At 43.0% G+C, this 19544-nt stretch overlaps 1 protein-coding gene across 3 annotated transcripts in view; it reads left to right on the top strand.

Annotated features, from left to right (window-relative positions):
- The window catches only part of VWA8 (von Willebrand factor A domain containing 8), a 678220-nt gene that overhangs the window by 343052 nt on the left and 315624 nt on the right, over positions 1-19544 (top strand). For all 3 annotated transcript variants that reach the window (XM_077483183.1, XM_077483182.1, XM_077483184.1), the window contains exon 22: positions 7826-7902. In XM_077483183.1, the coding sequence (XP_077339309.1) occupies positions 7826-7902 (77 nt within the window). The remainder of the gene's footprint in view (positions 1-7825; positions 7903-19544) is intronic.

Here is a 19544-nt window from a genome sequence, read left to right as displayed (position 1 = left end):
CCGCCACAGAGAAGCTGCTGCTGACAGCTCAGCACGGAACCGAATCCTCTTATATATTGTAATTGTAATAATATTGTATATCGATTCCTTCTTTACATGGCTAGATAGATTAGTCTTAGATCGTAGAAACCTGTTGATTTAGAGATTTTAGTGTTAGGGTGGACTTCTACTTTAACTGCTTCCTGACTGCTGCACGCCGATGTACATAGGCAGAATGGCATGGGTGCACAAACGGGCGTACCTGTATGTCCCTTTGTAAACCCAGGCTAGTGGGCACGCACCTGCTGTGAGAGCATGCCCACGGGTCCCTTGGTCTCATTGTCCGCCAGTGGCCTGCGATTGCAAAAAGGAGAGGCAGAACAGGGAAATGCATTTCCTTGTTCTGCCTGGGGACGTGATGGGGATCTACTGCTCCATGTCATCGGGAGCAGTGATCTCTGTCAAGTTCTAGGTAGCCCATCTCCCCCAAAGTTAGAACACACTGAGGGAACACAGTTGATCTCCCCCTAGTGTTTAACCCCTTTCCAGTGACATTTATAGAGTAATCAGTGGCTATTTTTAACTCTGATTGCTTTATAAATGTCAGTTGTCCCAAAATAGTTTCAAAAGTGTCTGATCTGTCTGCCACAACTTAGCAGTCCCGATAAAAAATATCAGATCACCGCCATTACTAATAAAAAAAAAAATGAATAATAAAAATGCCGTAATTCTATCCCCTATTTTGTAGACGCTATAACGTTTGCGAAAGCCAATCAATATACACTTATTGTGATTTTTTTTTTCCCAACAATATGTAGAAGAATACATATCTGCCTAATCTGAGAAAGAAAGTTTTTTTTACATCATTTTTGGGGATATTTATTATAGCAAAAAGTAAAAAATTATTGTTGTTTTTTTTTTTTTTTTCAAAATTTTTTTGTTTATAGTGCAAAAAATAAAAACTGTAGAGGTGATCAAATATCACCAAAGGAAAGCTCTGTTTGTGGGGAAAAAGGACGTCAATTTGGGTACAACATCGCATGACCGCTCGATTGTCAGTTAAAGCGACACCGTGCCGAATCAAAAAAAAAAAGGTCATTAAAAGGGTGACATTTTCCAGGGCTGAAGAGGTTAAGAAAGTTTCATTTAAAGGAACTGTTGCCACTGAAAAAAATAACACACCCAGTCTGTAAAAGAATACTGTTAATACTTGTCCTTCTACTGCCCCTCTTCCTTGCTGGTTCTGTGGATCCTTTCACCAGCCTCTGTATAACCACTGTGTCCTTTTAGTGACATAGGGGTTGATGGAAGGGACCACAGAGCTCAAAGAGGGACAAAGCATCTTACACTCACGCAAGAGCAAAGATATAGGTAAGTGGGTTTAAACCCAATATATTGCAGCTTACCAGTCCTTAGATATGTGTTTATCTGGTGAATCTGCTAGTAACACAATTCCTGTCCTAGGGTGACACAGTGGTGTAGTGGTTAGCACTTTCACCTAGCAGCAATAGGGTCGCTGGTTCAAATCCCAACCACAACACCATCTGCCTGGAGTTTGCATGTTCTCCCTGTGCTTGCGTAGGTTTCCTCCCACACTCCAAAGACATGCTGGTAGGTTTATTAGACCTTGTCTAAACAAAATTGGCCTTAATATGTGTATGTCAATGTTGTATGTGTTTATAAGCATGTCAGGACCTTATTGGGTAAAGGACCACGCAAAGCTGCAGATGGACTCTGGTTGCAAGAAAGCGCCCTGAAGCGATTCAGTTCGCATAGGTAGCGCTATACAAGTCACTCACTCACAATGTTCACCCACCAATTTATGGAAGAGTAGTGTTGTCATTGTAAGGCAGGAAATGTGTTCAGACTACAAAGCACACACCCTTTTCCTCATCTTCATAATAGAGGGAGAAATGTGCGTAGTTCAAAGAGAGAGCAGGACAGGGCCTATATCGTTGTTTGAAAACAGACTGCAAAATCACACAGGCTGATCTTGGGTTTCTGCCAGGTTCAATAGCTATTTTTCACTCAAATAGATAAAGAGTCATAAAAGTAGCCAAATTGGCCTATAAAAAGAAAATTGAGGACTATTTTAATAGAAAAGATGCAAGGGAGGGCTGGAGGGGTATACAGTACTTGACACAACATAGAGGAACTACAAAAATGGAAGGGAATTCTAGTGCTTCACTGGTCGAAGAATTAAATAGGTTCTTCTCATGGTTTGAAGTTGTGTTACCAAACCAGGCTATATGGTGTCCTTTAGGTCCAGGAAACTGTACACTCTCTATACAGGAATATGAGGTGAGGCAGGCATTTAAGGCTATAAATAGGAGGAAATCATCAAGTCCAGATGGAATCCCAGGGAGGGTAGTTAAGGCCTGTGCTGATCAATTAGACGGGGTCTTTGCCAAGATCTTTAATCGATCCCTATCATCTGCTGTTGTGGCATGTTTAAAATCAGCCACTATTATTCCAATTCCAAAAAAGTCAACTGTGGGAAGTTTAGACAATTATAGACCAATAGCACTGACCTCAGTACTACTGAAGTGCTTTGAAAGGTTGGTCTTGAAATATATATCAAAACTAGATTATTTGCGTATAGGGCAAATAGAAGCAACTAAGATGCAATAGCTTTAGCACTGCATGGGACACTTAGTCATCTGGAGCATTCGGGAAACTACATTTCTGTAGTATGGGATGTTGTTTATAGATTGTTTACAGATTACAGCTCTGGCTTTAATACCATCATTCTAGATCGGTTGGTTGAAAAAATGCAAAAATTGGATTTGCTGCCCTTTGTTTTTGGATAAGGAATTTTTTGGTCTATCGCTCACAGGTGGTCAAATTGGATAAGTTTGTTTATTCCAAGCGAGAAATAAGTACTGGAGCACCGCAGGGTTGTGTGTTAAGTCCCTTTCTCTATGCGCTGTACACATATGACTGCACCCCCTATTATGAGCCTAATAATATAGTTAAGTTTGCCAATGACACTACCATAATTGGTTGTATCACTGGAGATGATGAGGAGCAATACAGGAGAGAGGTTGATAGGATTGTGGGTCTCTACCTTTAGTTTTTGGGAACATGCATTTCTGAAAACCTATCATGGACAATCGTTAAAGCCATTATTAAGAAATTGCAACAACGTTTATATTTTTGCGATTCCTTAAGAAGAATGGCTTGAGAAAGAAGGTACTAGAGACTTTCTATTGCTCTGCTGTTGAGAGTACATTAATGTATTGTATTCTAGTTTGGTATCCTAACTGTACGCAGGCAAATAAAAATGCTCTAAAGAGAATAATTCGAACAGTGCAGGAAATTGTAGGGTGTAAATTTTTCTCTAGAAGAAATATGAGACTCATTGCATTTGTAGAGCAGGAAAAATTGTGAGAGACCAGACTCATGCTGGTTGTCGTTTCTCTGAATTATTGCCCTCTGGAAGAAGTTTTAGGGTGGTTAAAAGAAGGACAAATAGATTTAAAGAGAGCCTCGTTCCCAGGGCTATTAAGGCTATCGATGCAGGAATGAAATGAAAGAGGTCACATTGTCTTATTTTATTGCCTTGTTTAGTTTTTAATATGAGGACAGTTTTTATACTTTTATAATACAGGGACATATATATTAGGGATGCACGGAAATTTCGGGTGCCGAAACATATCTGCCGAAAATGGGCTTTTCGGCAACTTTCCGAAAGAAAATTCATACCGATAATGGCACCAAAAATGTGGTGGGGTCCCGCTCCTGGTGCCACCCATTACGGGGGTATCATTCTGGAGTGCTGCCGTGCTTTGTGGGGGAAACTGTGCAGAGCGGCTTTTACTCCCAGCTCCAGCTCCCGACATCTCGCTCTGAGTTGCTCCTGCACAGTATGTAAAGTGCGGCCAGGGTACAGATTTATCGGAGGCACAGGCTGTGGAGCTTGCTCCACTCCTCCCATTACTCAGCACTGCGTGGCGATCGGTGGTAGAAGTCCCTGCATGTGGGAGGATTATGACATCTGACCCCATTCCTGCTCCTGTCACTGTGCAGTGCCATGTGATCCTCTCCTATCTCTGAGTACCACTGCCCAGTGCCTCTATACGACCGGAATGTGCTTTGTAGAAGGAAAATGAAGTACAGTAATCTTTCCGGCATCACTTGCACACTGATAACTCCTCACACCCCACACTTTTCTTCTCTCTCATTGCTTGTCCAACTCTCACTACACTTGCAGCCCCCCTCCCCCCCTTCATCCTCAGCATTTCCCGGTCCACAATCTTTTCATCTACCAGTCGTCCTAACCCTCTGTATGCTCTAGTCTGCAACTGTCTCAGCCTCAGAATCCTGCCAGCATTCCTTCATTCTGCCAGAACTTTTTTTTCTTCACTGCAGGGACATAACTACAGTGGTCGCCATTGTGACCCAGCCTGAGAGGAGGCACGGCATACAGAGTAACCAATGCCTTCCATGTTTTTTCCTGCAGCCACTGAATGCCTGCAGGAGGGAGAGGAGGAAAAGTGGGCATTCAGCAGCTGCAGGAAGAACATGGAGGGCATTGGTTTCTCTGAATGCTGCCCCTCCTCTCCAGCTTATTTATGTTGCCCATGGGCCCCTCAGCTCTCTCCTGGCCCTTCTGTGATCTTACCCAGCAACTTCTCTGCCCCCCTACTGTTCTCTGCCCCCCTACTGTTCTCTGCCCCCCCCCGTGCTCTTTTCCAGTCCACCCCTGTGCTCTTCTCTGATCCCTCCTGTGCTCTTCTCTGCCCCCCCCCCCCTGTGCTCTTCTCTGACCCCCCCTGTGCTCTTCTCTGACCCCCCCTGTGCTCTTCTCTGACCCCCCCCCTGTGCTCTTCTCTGACCCCCCCTGTGCTCTTCTCTGACTCCCCCTGTGCATTTCTCTGACCCCCCCTGTGCTCTTCTCTGACCCCCCCCCTGTGCTCTTCTCTGACCCCCCCCCCCTGTGCTCTTCTCTGATCCCCCCCTGTGCTCTTCTCTGATCCCCCCCTGTGCTCTTCTCTGATCCCCCCCCTGTGCTCTTCTCTGATCCCCCCCTGTGCTCTTCTCTGATCCATGTGCTGCTCTCCTTTACCCTGCCATTCTCCTGTCACCCTGTACTGTCTCCTCCCCCCCCCCCCCCAGCTCGGCCAGGTCCCCCCCCCCTCCCATCTCCCATGGCTGCTGTGGGAAATATGTCAGGATGGAGAGCAGAGAAGACTTCCCTACCTGAAATGATAGAGTAAGTTATCTGTACAAATCACTTACTCTGTCCATTCCTAACTGTAGCATAAAAAACTGTGTTTACAGACAACACAGTTTACTATGTCACCACACCCATTTTTTGCCGCGGTGCACTACGCTTGCCACAGGTCAATCTCCCCCCCTAAATGTCCCTCATTCTCACCTTCAAAAGTTGGGATGTATGCACTGGTAGGCTGCTGGTCACTGGCAGGCTGCATATGATGGGCACTGGTGAGGCTGCATTGATCTCCTGTACCATGTCTGCAGTCTCTAACCATCTCCTGTACCATGTCTGCAGTCTCTGACCATCTCCTGTACCATGTCCCCCCAGTCTCTGACCATTTCCTGTACCACGTCCCCAGTCTCTAACCGTCTCTTGTACCACGTCCCCAGTCTCTGACCGTCTCCTGTACCACGTCCCCAGTCTCTGACCATCTCCTGTACCACGTCCCCAGTCTCTGACCATCTCCTGTACCACATCCTCAGTCTCTGATCATCTCCTGTATAAAAATAGTCATTTTCGTTATCGGTCAGTTTCGGTATCGGTTTTGGTTTTGGCCATAGTGTATTTTTCATTTTCGGTATCTGTTTAGGCACCAAAAAACCCATTCGGTGCACCCCTAATATATATATATATATATATATATATTTATATATATATTTTTTTTTTGGTATAATTAAATCCTGTCTGGTAAATGCATGGTTGATAATTGTGATGTATGAATAATGTATGGAGTAGAAATGTAATTTCATTGTGAATTTGTTTTCTACAATGACAATAAATCTATAAGTCTTATCTATATTAAAACATTTTCAATGGTAAATTTAAAAGGGAGCAAAAAGGAAAACCTTATTGTTAGGGTTAACATAAACCTCTACTGTGTTTTGCTGGCTGGGCTTTGTTTATTGTTTAACTGACAGTCACTCTGACATACCTAAATGTACAGTGGTGTGAAAAAGTGTTTGCCCCCTTCCTCATTTCCTGTTACTTTGCATGTTTGTCACACTTAAGTGTTTCGGAACATCAAACCAATTTAAACAATAGTCAAGGACAACACAAGTAAACACAAAATGCAATTTGTAAATGAAGGTGTTTATTATTAAAGGTGAAAAAAAATCAAAACCATCATGGCCCTGTGTGAAAAAGTGATTGCCCCCCTTGTTAAAACATACTATAACTGTGGTTGTCCACACCTGAGTTCAATTTCTCTAGCCACACCCAGGCCTGATTATTGCCACACCTGTTCACAATCAAGGCATCACTTAAATAGGAGCTGCTTGACACAGTAAGGTCCACCAGAAGATCCTTAAAAGCTACACATCATGCCGAGACCCAAAGAAATTCAGGAACAATTGAGAAAGAAAGTAATTGAGATCTATCAGTCTGGAAAGGGTTATAAAGCCATTTCCAAAGCTTTGGGAATCCAGCGAACCACAGTGAGAGCCATTATCCACAAATGGCGAAGACATGGAACAGTGGTGAACCTTCTCAGGAGTGGCCGGCCACCCAAAATTATCCCAAGAGCGCAGCGATGACTCATCCAAGAGGTCACAAAAGACCCCACAACAACGTCCAAGGAACTGCAGGCCTCACTTGCCTCAGTTAAGGTCAGCGTTCATGCCTCCACCATCAGGAAAAGACTGGGCAAAAATGGCCTGCATGGCAGAGTTCCAAGGAGAAAACCACTGCTGAGCAAAAAGAACATCAAAGCTCGTCTCAATTTCTCCACAACACATCTTGATGATCCCCAAGACTTTTGGGACAACATTCTGTGGACCGATGAGACAAAAGTGGAACTCTTTGGAAGGTGTGTGTCCAAGTATATCTGGCGTAGAAGGAACACTGCATTTCATAAAAAGAACATTATACCAACAGTAAAATATGGTGGTGGTAGTGTGATGGTCTGGGGCTGTTTTGCTGCTTCAGGACCTGGAAGACTTGCCGTGATAAAAGGAACTATGAATTCTGCTGTCTACCAAGAGATCCTTAAGGAGAATGTCCGACCATCTGTTCGTGTACTCAAGCTGAAACGAACTTGGGTTCTGCAGCAGGACAATGATCCTTAACACACCAGCAAGTCCACCACCGAATGGCTGAAGAAAAACAAAATTAAGACTTTGGAGTGGCCTAGCCAAAGTCCTGACCTGAATCCTATTGAGATGTTGTGGTATGACCTTAAAAAGGCCGTTCATGCTCGAAAACCCTCTAATGTAACTGAATTAGGACAATTCTGCAAAGATGAGTGGGCCAAAATTCCTCCAGGACGCTGTAAAAGCCTCATTGCACGTTATCGCAAACGCTTGGTTGCAGTTGTTGCTGCTAAGGGTGGCCCAACCAGTTATTAGGTTTAGGGGGCAATCACTTTTTCACACAGGGCCATGATGGTTTTGATTTTTTTTTACCTTTAATAATAAACACTTTCATTTACAAATTGCATTTTGTGTTTACTTGTGTTGTCCTTGACTATTGTTTAAATTGGTTTGATGTTCCGAAACACTTAAGTGTGACAAACATGCAAAGGAACAGGAAATGAGGAAGGGGGCAAACACTTTTTCACACCACTGTAAGTTTTGAAAATGTGCTTTAGGTCATGAATGAAAAGTAACAGATTCTCTCTTTTATTCACAGGGAGTTGGAAAAAACAAAATAGTTGATCAATTTCTTCATTTATTAAATCGACCACGAGAATATTTACAGTTACACAGGTGGGTATAGCAGGCTTTAAGGTTGTTATTTTATGTTCAGCAGCTATCACTAGCCTGGCATCTCACTTCATTAAACTGCCTTTAATGCATAATAAAATAGTTTCAATATACAGTTGATATTGCAGAGACAGAAAGCAAACTAATGTGCACTGTATCTATTTAAAGTGATTGTAAACCTCAGACATGAAATATGAACAGAACATATTCCTCTAGCACACAGCCTGTGATGAACAGCCTTAGCTCTGTTCCTGGATGCTGTGTGAAGGGGGTGTGTCCCTTCTCTCCAGTCAGCTCTCAGAGCTTTCATCACTGAGCTTTGCAGTGTGTAATTTCAGAGCTGGTTGCCTGTAAAAACTGGGTACCCCCCCCCCCCCCCAAAACAAAACAAAACAAAAATGACATGCCAGATGTGCCATTTTAGGGGGTCATCAGCATTTAAATGGAAGTTCTATTTTTGGGTGGAACTCCGCTTTAGTCGTCATTTCTGTCTGCTGTTTTGCTCCTCTGCTATCGGCATCAATCGCTTCTGACAAGTTTTCCTGACACCAAGAGGAAAAAGGTGACAGGCAGGGCCCTCCAGCCTTAGCTCTGTTCCTTTGTGCTTTGTGAATGGGATGTGTCCCTTCCCTTCCAATCAGCTCTCAGAGCTCTCCTCGCTGAGCTTTGCAGAGTGTAATTTCAGCTCTCTGCACCTTTTTTGTGACAATTCAGACAAAGGACTGCATGTTGAATTAAAATAGAGCAGAGAATATTGCAGGCACAACTTATGTAGGAGGATTTATTTCATCTCTGTATCGCCTGAGGCTATTCACTTCACTGGGTATATGTAAGGGTTTATAATGACTTTAAGCTATTGTGAAGACAGAGAGAAATTAAAAGAATTCGCCCAATGCCTTTAATAATTCCCAGAAATTGAGAACACATGTCAGGTTTCTATGGCAGTGAGCCCTTGTAGAAAGCCAACTTGTGGTTTACCAGGGCATTGAGTCTAAGCCATCCTGAGTGCTATCACATGACCATGAAAGTGACATCACCAATCCCAGTATCATGCAATTTGATTGCTGGCTGCAGCAAAGGCAAGGGCTGCAATGGAGCACTGGTAGGTGAGAATAACTGTAAAGGAAGGCTTTACACTGCATAGGCAAGGTGACATTGTTTCTGTAGCAATAAATTCATAATTCGTATGCCATTACAATGCTATATTTTGCCAGCAGCATAGGTACTGAAAGTAACATGTACATGCTATATTTACCTACTTTGTGCAGTGATTTGCACAGAGCAGCCCAGACCCCCCTATTCTTGAGTCCCTCTCTCTTGTTCAGTGCCCCATTAGCAAGCAGCTTGCTATGGGGACACCCGAGCTGAGCTGCAGCTCCCCGTTTTCATTTAGACACAGAGCCGCAGTCTGGCCCTGCCCTCTCTCTCCTCATTGGCTCACTGACTTTGACAGCACTGGGAGCCAATGGCACCTCGCTACTGTATCAACCAATGAAGAGAGAGAGTTCCGGACAGCATAGTCTCTCGTGCAACATCGTTGGATCTAGATGGGGCCTTCACAACCACTTTAATCTTGCTGACAAAAGTGTGATTGTGGGGTCTTTGCATTATAGAATACTTGACGAGACAAATAATAGTCATGATTCTTTCATGTTTTACATTTACCATTTTAATGGGTCCTTATTGTCAGGATAAGAGTTTCTGATAATGAAGCGCATCTGATTTATATAGTTCATAAAATGTGCCGTAAACATATCTTAAATACCTGCCGTGTATACTAAAACAGTAACATTTAAATATAATTGGTAACTTAAAGTGAGGGCTCACTGATTTTCTTTAAACCTACGGGAGAATTGGTCTTAAAGTGGATGTAAACCCTCACATATACCCAGTGAAGTGAACAGCCTCAGATGATACACAGAGATAAAACGGATCTCCTGACATAAGTTTTACATGTATATCTGCTGTCTTTAGCTTTTATATACTCTTTAGAAAGTGCACATTGTGTTCGAATTTTCACTTCCTCATTCAGCAGTAGCAGTGTAGTGTTGGAAATACACTGGGAGACAGCTGATTGAAGGAAAGGCACACAGCCCCGCCTCCAGATAGGCAGACTTTCAGTGCAGTCCTGTGATTAAAGCAGCTTTCTACTAATCTATTTATAGCACCCTCCCTGACACAAAATTCAGCCTGGTTTTATCACGTGTCGGAGAACTTGTCAGAAGTTCTCATGTTGATAATAGAAGACCGGAGCAGGAGAAAGCCACAGGACTTAGTGCTTTGAAGAAAGATAAGAAAACGCTACAGATATGTCTCCAGCTTATATTTCATGAATCAGGTTTACATACATTTTAAATAACATTATTAAAAGTTATAATGCATACTGTACAGTATTACTACATGTAGAGCAGTTGCCTCAGTACTGATAAAAACATCAGATCAACAAATATTAAAGAGGAACGACAGTCTGCTCACATGTGTAATAAAAACATCTTTGCCAATCTGAAGCTTCCCTCCAACCACTTTGCATATTTATATATATATATATACTGTGATTCTGTACTTGCCTAATATATTGCAGAAATCTCCCTCCACTGAATCTGGCTGCAACCATTTTAACTGTGGGCAGCTGAAGCTGTGACCTGTTCACTTCCTGGATTTACACAGGCACACAGAGCCACACCTATAGCTCTGCAGCCTTCATTGTCCCTCTTATGACTTATCTCCCCTTCCCTTTCTGGCAACCTCTCTCAAGAGTGAGTGGGAGAGCTGTGCATGATGTATTAAGCCTAGGCTTGTTACCAGACAAGAAACATGAAGTGTGCTTTATAAGGTATTTACTGCCAGAAAAAAATATGTTTTTGTATCCAAAGTAAAAACAACAAGAGAAGAAGATTTAATAGATGGAAAATTGAATAAATGACTGAAGTTCTGCTTTAAATAGCTAATCAACAAAACTACAGAACATTATAATCAAATAGATACAACACGGTCATTAACCTTAGATTTTGTTTTTTCTGTACAGTAATTTAGAACATTGTTTATTCTGAATAGAAACTATATTTTCACCCATAAAACACATTTAAGGCTCCATGCACACTGATGCTCAAAAAAGCTATTTCTGGACGCCAGATTGCTGGCAGAAAACGCTGGTTGAAAAACCTGCTTTTAACAGCATTTTATACTAGCGTTAATGAGCGTTTTACAGCGTTAGCGTTAATGGGCGTTTTTTATAAAAATACACAGAGGACACTCCAAAAATCCCACAATGCATTGAAAAATAGAATGCCGAACACTAATGAACGAGCGTTAATGAGCGTTTGTCGTTTTTTGCCGCTGAAAAATGGCACTTTGAACGCGAATTTCTGGCGTTCAGAAAAAAGCCCATAAACTCCACTGCTCATTAAAGCTGAAAAACGTCCATGTGTGCATGGACACATAGGCTAACATAGAGTGGAGTTTATGGGCTTTTACAAAAAACGCCCAAACTCCAATAAACTGCAGTTTATCAGCTTCAGTGTGCATGGAGCCTTAGCTTTGCTTTCATGATCCATGTCTGTTTAGTGTAGCAAAATCTCACTTTTCTTACATCTAAGATCTGATTTATTATTGATATTTTGGGATCAACTCTGCAGGGAAATAGAAACAAAGAAAAAAACATATTTTTATATCATGAAAACTCTTTGCACTGAGCACTTAAAATATATTTATTGATTGTGCTTATGTTTCTCAGGAGCAGTACTTTTTGTCCCAGTGCTATGCTAAAAAGTCTCCATAACTTAAAAAGATTTTTGAGGATATAATATACTCTTTATGTCATTATCCCTAGACATTAAAAAGCATGCTATTCCACATTAATGCTGAACGGACAAGTTTATTCTTTTTCTTCCTTTACTTTACTTTCCTCTTTTCTCTCTCCTTATTTATGTTCTTTGAATCTCCCCTTTAATAATTTTATTTATTTACAAATCCTTGGTTTAGCATGAACAGTATTCCAGTTCTGAAGTACTTTAGGGTGATACTGTAAGAGGAATGCTACAATGCTTTGGGTTTAATTTAACGAACAGCCGTACTGTTCCAGATGGATGCAAAATGTTCTCACTTGCTTGTCGATACATCTGCTATTAGTAAGCTTGTTTTCCAAACCGATGCACATCTCCAGTCACTTTACCTTGGAAGCTATGTAACTGCCTTTTGTGATGTACCCGAAGGTCCCTTAGATGTTCTTTGTACATTGATCTCTTGGCTACCTCTTTGAATTATGACGGAACTATGTTAACACGATATGTTTGGCTCTGAACCTTGTAATTATTTCTTTATAAAAACTATTGAAACAGATAAAAACATTCTATTCCCTCTCATGGCCCTAACTGTTTTATGTTCTGCAGCGGTGGCAATTTGGACCTGTGTTTAGTAACCTTGTTGCTACCTTTTATTCGTTTCTTAAAGCGCATGCTCGTCTTATTAGAGAACCTTTGAATATAGCATTGTTTATATGTAGATGATGCTGTACTATTTATTGCTAACCACCCCATCACCCTACCTAATGTAAACATCCTCCTGTCATAGTTAGACAAAATCTCAAATAAATCCTTTGCTAACTAATCGTTGTAAAAAATGCTTTACCTTACCAATGGCGAATTCTCGCCTCCCCTATTTGTAAATAGATCTCACTAACTCATATTATACTTTATATGCAGCTAATTACCCCTCTATATTGCAAAAACGAAAAACTTTGTTAGCAATGTGAAACACTTATGCTGCGTACACACGACTGGACCTTCTGGCAGAAAAGGTCAGACGGAAGGATTTTATTGGATATTCCGATAGTGTGTGGGCTTCAGTGGACTTTTTTTTCCCCCAAAAAGTCTCACGGGCCTAGAAATAGAACATGTTTTAAACCTTTCCGTCAGAATCAATTCCTATCGGGAAAACCGCTCGTCTGTATGCTAGTCCGACGTACCAAATACGACGCAAGGACAACTATTGGCTACTGACTATTGAACTTCCTTTTCTAGTCCCATCGTACGTCATTGTGTTAGAAACAAACAGATTTTGGTGTGATTGTGTGTAGGCAAGTCTGTTCGGTCAGAACTCCGTCAGAAATTCTGTTGGAAACACCGCCAGAGTTTATTCTAACGGAAAGTCCGTTGTGTGTACGTGGCATTACAGTATCTTGGTTGGGTCGTATTGCAGCCAAAACTAGAATATCTCTTACAAGTGCTACTACTCAGAGTCCCCCCAAATGTACTTTAAATTCAGTAATGGCAGATCTTCCAATTTATATGGAAACACCGAAATTAACTGACACACTGCCACTAACACTGACACTTATACTCACTAAGTGAGACAAAGCTTTGAACTAATTAATCGTTATTTATTTTTTCTTCAAGAGACTTTTTTCTTTTTTACTGGCTTCTCCAGTGTATCTATTCCTCATTGCTAGCAGACAAGCCTCTTGTCTTTCCTTTTCACTGAGAATAGACAACATGGCAGCAGCTGCAGAATGAATGAATGATCACTGTGATAGCCAATCAGAGGCTATAATCGCAATAGTGATCGTAATCCAGTTCCTCCTCTAGTAGAGACCCAGGGCTGTTACCGATGGCCTGGTCTCAGTGTTAGAAGAGTGCAATAGAGCATGCTCCTAGCACAAACAGATATATCCGGGTCCAGGTTTAACCACCTCAATACTAGATATTTTCACCCCCTGCCTGCCCAGGCCAATTTTCAGATTTCAGTGCTGTCACACTTTGACAATTACACTGTCATGCAACACTGTACCAAAAATTACATCTTTCCTTTTTTTTTTTGAGACAGATAGATCAGAGGCGGCTCTAGACTTTGTGAGACCTTAAGCAAAACGTAGACATGAGGCCCCATTCACTCCCATAATGGGAAAAATAATTCAAGGGATGAAAATTAACTGTATTAAGAGGGTACAATACAGGGGATAGGTAAGTGGGCAGTAAGGAATAATATATATTTTCCTCAAGCAGAGCTGCACAGGGAAGCTGCTCTCACAGATTCTACCTATTCTGGCAGGCTGTCACAAAGAGAGAAATGAAGGGGGATGGGTGGAGAAAGAAAGATGGAAGGAAAGAAAGAAAGAAAGAAAGAAAAAAGATGGAAGAAAGAAAAAGAATGGAAAGAAAGAAAGAGAGGGTGGTGGAGAAAGAAGGAAGGAAAGAGAAAGAAAGAAGGAATGAAGGAAAGAAAGAAAGGAGAGAAGAAAGGAAAGAAAGAAGAGATGGAAGGAAAGAAAGAAAGAAAGAAAGGGAAGGGGATGGAGAAAGAAGGAAGGAAAGAGAAAGAAAGATGGAAGGAAACAAAGAGAAAAAGGATGAAAAGGAAGAAGGAATGAAAGAAAGAGAAACAGAATGGAAAGAAAGAAAGAATGGAAAGAAGGAAGAGAAAAAGATAAAGAAAATATGGAAAGAAAGAAAGGAAATATGGGAGGAAGGAAAGAAAAATAATGGAAAGAAAGGAAAGATGTAAGGAAAGAAAGAGAAATAATGCAAAGAAAGAAAGGAAAGATGGAAAGAACGAAGGAAGGAAAGAAAGAAAGAGAGAAAAAGAAAGTATGGGAAGAAGGAAGGAATGAAGGGAGGAAATAAAGAAAGAGAAGAAGAGATGGAAAGAAAGAGGAGGGGCTGGACAAAGAAGGAAGAAAAGAGAAAGAAAGATGTAAAGAAAGGATGGAAAGAGGGAAGGAAATAAAGAAAATATGTAAGGAAAGAGAGAAATAATGCAAAGAATGAAATGAAAGATGGAAAGAAAGAGAGGGGGGTGGAGAAAGAAGGAAGGAAAGAGAATGATTGAAGGAAAGAAAGAGAAAGAATGGGAAGAAGGAAGGAATGAAGGGAGGAAAGAAAGAAGAAGAGATGGAAAGAAAGAAAAAGGAGGGGATGGACAAAGAAGGAAGAAAAGAAAGAAAGATGGAAAAAGAGGATGGAAAGAAGGAAGGAATAAAAGAAAGAAAGAGGAAAAGAATAGAAATAAAAATGGAAAGAAAGAGAAAAAGAATGGAAAGAAAGAGAAAAGGAAGGAAAGAAAGAGAGGGAGGTGGAAAAAGATGGAAGGAAAGAGAAAGAAAGATGGAAGGAAAGAAGGAGAAAAGAAAGAAAGGATGGAAAGAAGGGAGGAATGAAGGATGGAAAGAAAAAGAATGGATAGAAAGAAGGAAAGAAAGAAAAACAATGGAAAGATGGAAGGAAAGAAAGAAAAAGAATGGAAAGATGGAAGGAAATAAAGAAAAAGAATGGAAAGATGAAAGGAAAGAAGGAAAGGAGAGATGAAAGGAAAGAAGGAAAGGAGAGATGAAAGGAAAAAAGGAAAGGAGAGATGAAAGGAAAAAAGGAAAGGAGAGATGAAAGGAAAGAAGGAAAGGAGAGATGAAAGGAAAGAAGGAAAGGAGAGATGAAAGGAAAGAAGGAAAGGAGAGATGAAAGGAAAGAAAGAATTAAAGAAAGAAAGAAAAAGAATGGAAAGAGGGAAGGGAATAAAGAAGAGATGGAAGGCCTTATGCCGCTCCTACCGACCTCCTGTCCCACCGGGAGACCCGATCCTCGATCCGCCACTTCCGGCAGTAGAGACAGACTGGCACAAAGCCAGAAACGGTTTCGTGCCAGTCTTCTCTCTGTAAACACGGAAATTATGTCACAACGTCACTTCCTGTTTAATCGGCTGTCAATGGCGCCGGTTTTTAAAAAATATACAGTATTCAGAATCATCATTTTCAGCGATCTTCAATACTTTGAAGTGCAAAGGAGGGATTTGGGGTCTTTTTGACCCCTGATCCCTCCATAAAGAGCACCTGTCGCCACCTATTTTTTATAAAAAACACAATGTATGAAAATAATGAAATTAAAAATTAAATAATTTAAAGCGCTCCGTCCCCGCGAGCTCACGCAGCAAAGAAAACGCATACGAAGTCACGCCCACATATGTAAACGGTGTTCAAATCACACATGTGAGGTATCGCCACAATCGTCAGAGCAAGAGCAATAATTCTAGCACTAGTCCTCCTCTGTAACTCTAACCTGGTCACCGTTAAATGTATACTCTCCAGATTTTTATGTACCATAGTTTGTCGCCATTCCACAAGTGTGCACAATTTTAAAGCGTGACATGTTTGGTATCTATTTACTCGGTGTAACATCATCAAAATTGTGCTAACTTTACTATTTCGTTTTTTTAAAATTCATGAAAGTGTCTTTTTCCCCAAAAAGTTGCTTTTAAAAGGCCGATGCACAAATACCGTGTGACATGAAATATTGCAACAATCAACATTTTATTCTCTAGATTCTCTGCTAAATAAAATATGCATAATGTTTGGGGGTTCCAAGTAATTTTTTAGCAAAAAATACAGATTTTATTAAAATTTCTGCCAGGGTATGCAAACTTTTTAGCATGACTGTGTGTGTCTGTGTGTATACACACACACATACACACACACACACATACACACACACACACACATACACACACACACACACACACACACACACACACACACACACACACACACACACACACACACACACACCCTGTTTCCCAGAAATGAAGACCTAGCATTATTTTCGGTGATATAAAGGGGACCCGGTCCCTGAAGGTTTTTTAACGGAGCCCAATGTGAGGGGGTGAAGATGGGTCTGTTTTACCACAGAACCCTGCAGGTGGATAAGGTAGGGGAGATTCCTAAGGAATTTTTCTAATTCTTGTGGATTTCTCCTTTAAGTAAATGTTGTTATGCCTATAGTCATAGGGCTGTCAAGAGCATGTACTTGATTCCATGCTTGTCAGTCTCACTCTGTGTCACAAGCTGCATGCTTCCTCCAGCTCAAGCCCCAGGTAAGACGTGGGAAGGGTGTTTTTTTTTTCTCCTTGGAATGTCCCCCCACCTGGATAGCTTCACTGCAGGAGTCAGAGGGAGCCGCCATCTCCGTCGGCAGCTCTCCTGCACCCCAGCCCTCCTCCACATGCGATCTGGTCAGAGTGGAGCCTGCACGCACGAGAAAACTCTATTTTGAAAAAGACGAGGGGGTGGCGGGTGGTCAAAGGAAGGGGGCGAGGCTTAGCGGCATTGATGTGCTTCAGCGCCCAGAATGTGGGCTGTGTAAGCTATAAAGTGCACCTTTTTTCAAGTGCATACAGCTAAAGGAGCGACACAGAGTAGACAGATGGCATGTGAGTGTTTGTGACAGGCATTCCCAGGGCACATTGACTTAAGCATCAGGCTGAGCTTATTAGCAGCGGCAGTTGCTGGACTATTTCTCAGCAGTGGGTGCATTATTTTTTTGGCAGTACCTCTGCGTTTGTGCTCAGCAATATGACCAGAACGGGTGGTACAAATACCACAAAAACCAAAGGCACAAAGGGTTCGCCCTCAGGCCCTGAGGACCCTCCCTCTGCAACATCATCCCTCCCTGAAAGATCTAGGGAGGCTGGTCAGAGTGAGCCATCGGGGTTATCAGAGGCTGCAATTACTTTAGACACTTCAAACCCTGTCTATATAACTGGGGAGGGTTTCTCAGCTATGAGTGGATTGGAGGAAAGATTACCGGCTTTAATCGCATCTTCACAGAGTGGAAGAAAACACATTACGTCCCCTTCCCCCTCACACTGTTCCTCTGTTTGAGGAACCTGGGTGGGATAAGATGAATCCCCCTCACGGGACCGTGGAGAAACTGATGAGGGATCAAGTGGGGAAGAACTTTCTTCAGCTTCACATGCTGAGAAGTTGCTGGTGCGTTCTCTTACTGAAATGGTCCTCTCCACATTTAAGCTACCTTTAACTGAGTCGGCTGAAAAGCCTACTTCTTGTTTGGTTTCACTAAAGCCTCCTCAAGCTTTGCCTGGCTTTCCTGTCCTGGCTTTCCTGTTCGTTGCTGGAATAGTATGTATTCTAGGTGGCATCACCCACATAAGCACTTTTCCCTCCTAAAAAGTTTTCAACTTTATCCTATGGAGGAAAAATTTACTAAGATGTGAAGTATACCAGCAATTGACGCTGCTATATCCTCTGTGAATAAAAGTTTGACTTGTCCCGTTGACAATGCACAAATGCATAGGGATGCAACTGATAAAAAATTGGAATTCCTATTAAAAAAACATTTTTTCCTTGGCAGGTTCAGTGGCTCAACCTGCAGTGATGGCTATTGGGGTATGTCAATCCTTGAGAGACCATTTGAAACAGGTGCTCAAGGTTTTCCCTGAACAGCAGAAGTTAGCCAAGCTTCCAGCGGCTTTGTGTTTTGCAATTGACGCATTCAGAGATTCTATTCTTCAAACCTCTCGCCTTAGGCCGCGTACACACGGGCGGACTGTTCGCCCAACTTTGTCAAACAGTTTCGGCAAACAGTCCGCTCAAAATTAGCATGGACGGACATGGCCACACACGGCACTTTTTGAGCGGACTGTTTCAGCGAACTGTTTGACAAACAGTTCGCTCAACTTTTGAAATGAACGGACTTGCCCACGTAAGGCGGAGGCAAATCCGCCCATTTCGAGCGCGTGTACAGGTAGGCGGGGCCCGCGAAGGAGACGTCGCGGGCTCCGCCGCCTGGAATGGACTTAAAGGGGAACCCCAACGCCGAAAAAAATCGGCGTGGGGGTTCCCCCAAAGTCCACAACAGACCCTTGTCCGAGCACGCTACCCGGCCGGCCAGGAAAGGGGGGCGAGCGAGCGCGCCCCCCCCCCTCCTGAGCCGTACCAGGCCGCGTGCCCTCAACATGGGGGGGTGCCTTGGGGAAGGGGGGGCCGCGCGGCCCCCCCACCCCAAAGCACCTGGTCCCCATGTTGATGAGGACAAGGGCCTCTTCCCGACAACCCTGGCCGTTGGTTGTCGGGGTCTGCGGGCGGGGGGCTTATCGGAATCCGGGAGCCCCCTTTAAGAAGGGGGCCCCCGGATACCGGCCCCCCACCCTATGTGAATGAGTATGGGGTACAATGTACCCCTACCCATTCACCTGTGAAATAAAGTACAAAAAAAAACACAACACAGAGAAAAAATATTTTATTGCACAGCTCCGGGGGTCTTCCGTCTTCGGGGGTCTTCTCGCCGGACTCCTCCGCTATCTTCGTGTAGCTCTTTTACTAGCGGAGGAGCCCGGCTTTCTTCCTCCCCGCCGCCGGCCTCTTCTCCCGACTTCGGGGGTCTTGTCCCCCTCTTCGGTTCTTCTGCCGGGCCACCGCGCCTTCTTATAGCTCTTTTACAGGTGGTGGCCCGGTCTTCTGTCGCCGCTGTCGCTGTCGCCGTCGCCGCCTTCCGTTCTTCTTCTTCTTCTTCTTGTTCTTCTTCTTCTTCCCCAGGAGATGTTGACACGTCGCTCTCTCCGGCCGGAATGCCAGAGCCGCGCTGTGCGGTCACTTATATAGTGACAATGGGGCGGTGTCACATGGTATATGTCACATGGGTTGGTCACATGGGTTGATGTCACATGGGGACTATGACATCGTAAGGGGGCGGGGTCACCATGTGACCAACCCATGTGACATATACCATGTGACACCGCCCCATTGTCACTATATAAGTGACCGCACAGCGCGGCTCTGGCATTCCGGCCGGAGAGAGGGACGTGTCAACATCTCCTGGGGAAGAAGAAGAAGAACAAGAAGAAGAAGAAGAAGAACGGAAGGCGGC

The sequence above is a fragment of the Lithobates pipiens genome, unplaced genomic scaffold, assembly GCF_037356315.1.
Source record: "Lithobates pipiens isolate NorthernLeopardFrog02 unplaced genomic scaffold, aLitPip1_a1.2 Scaffold_16, whole genome shotgun sequence".
Taxonomy (NCBI): domain Eukaryota; kingdom Metazoa; phylum Chordata; class Amphibia; order Anura; family Ranidae; genus Lithobates; species Lithobates pipiens.
This window is presented reverse-complemented; position numbering and strand designations above follow the sequence as displayed.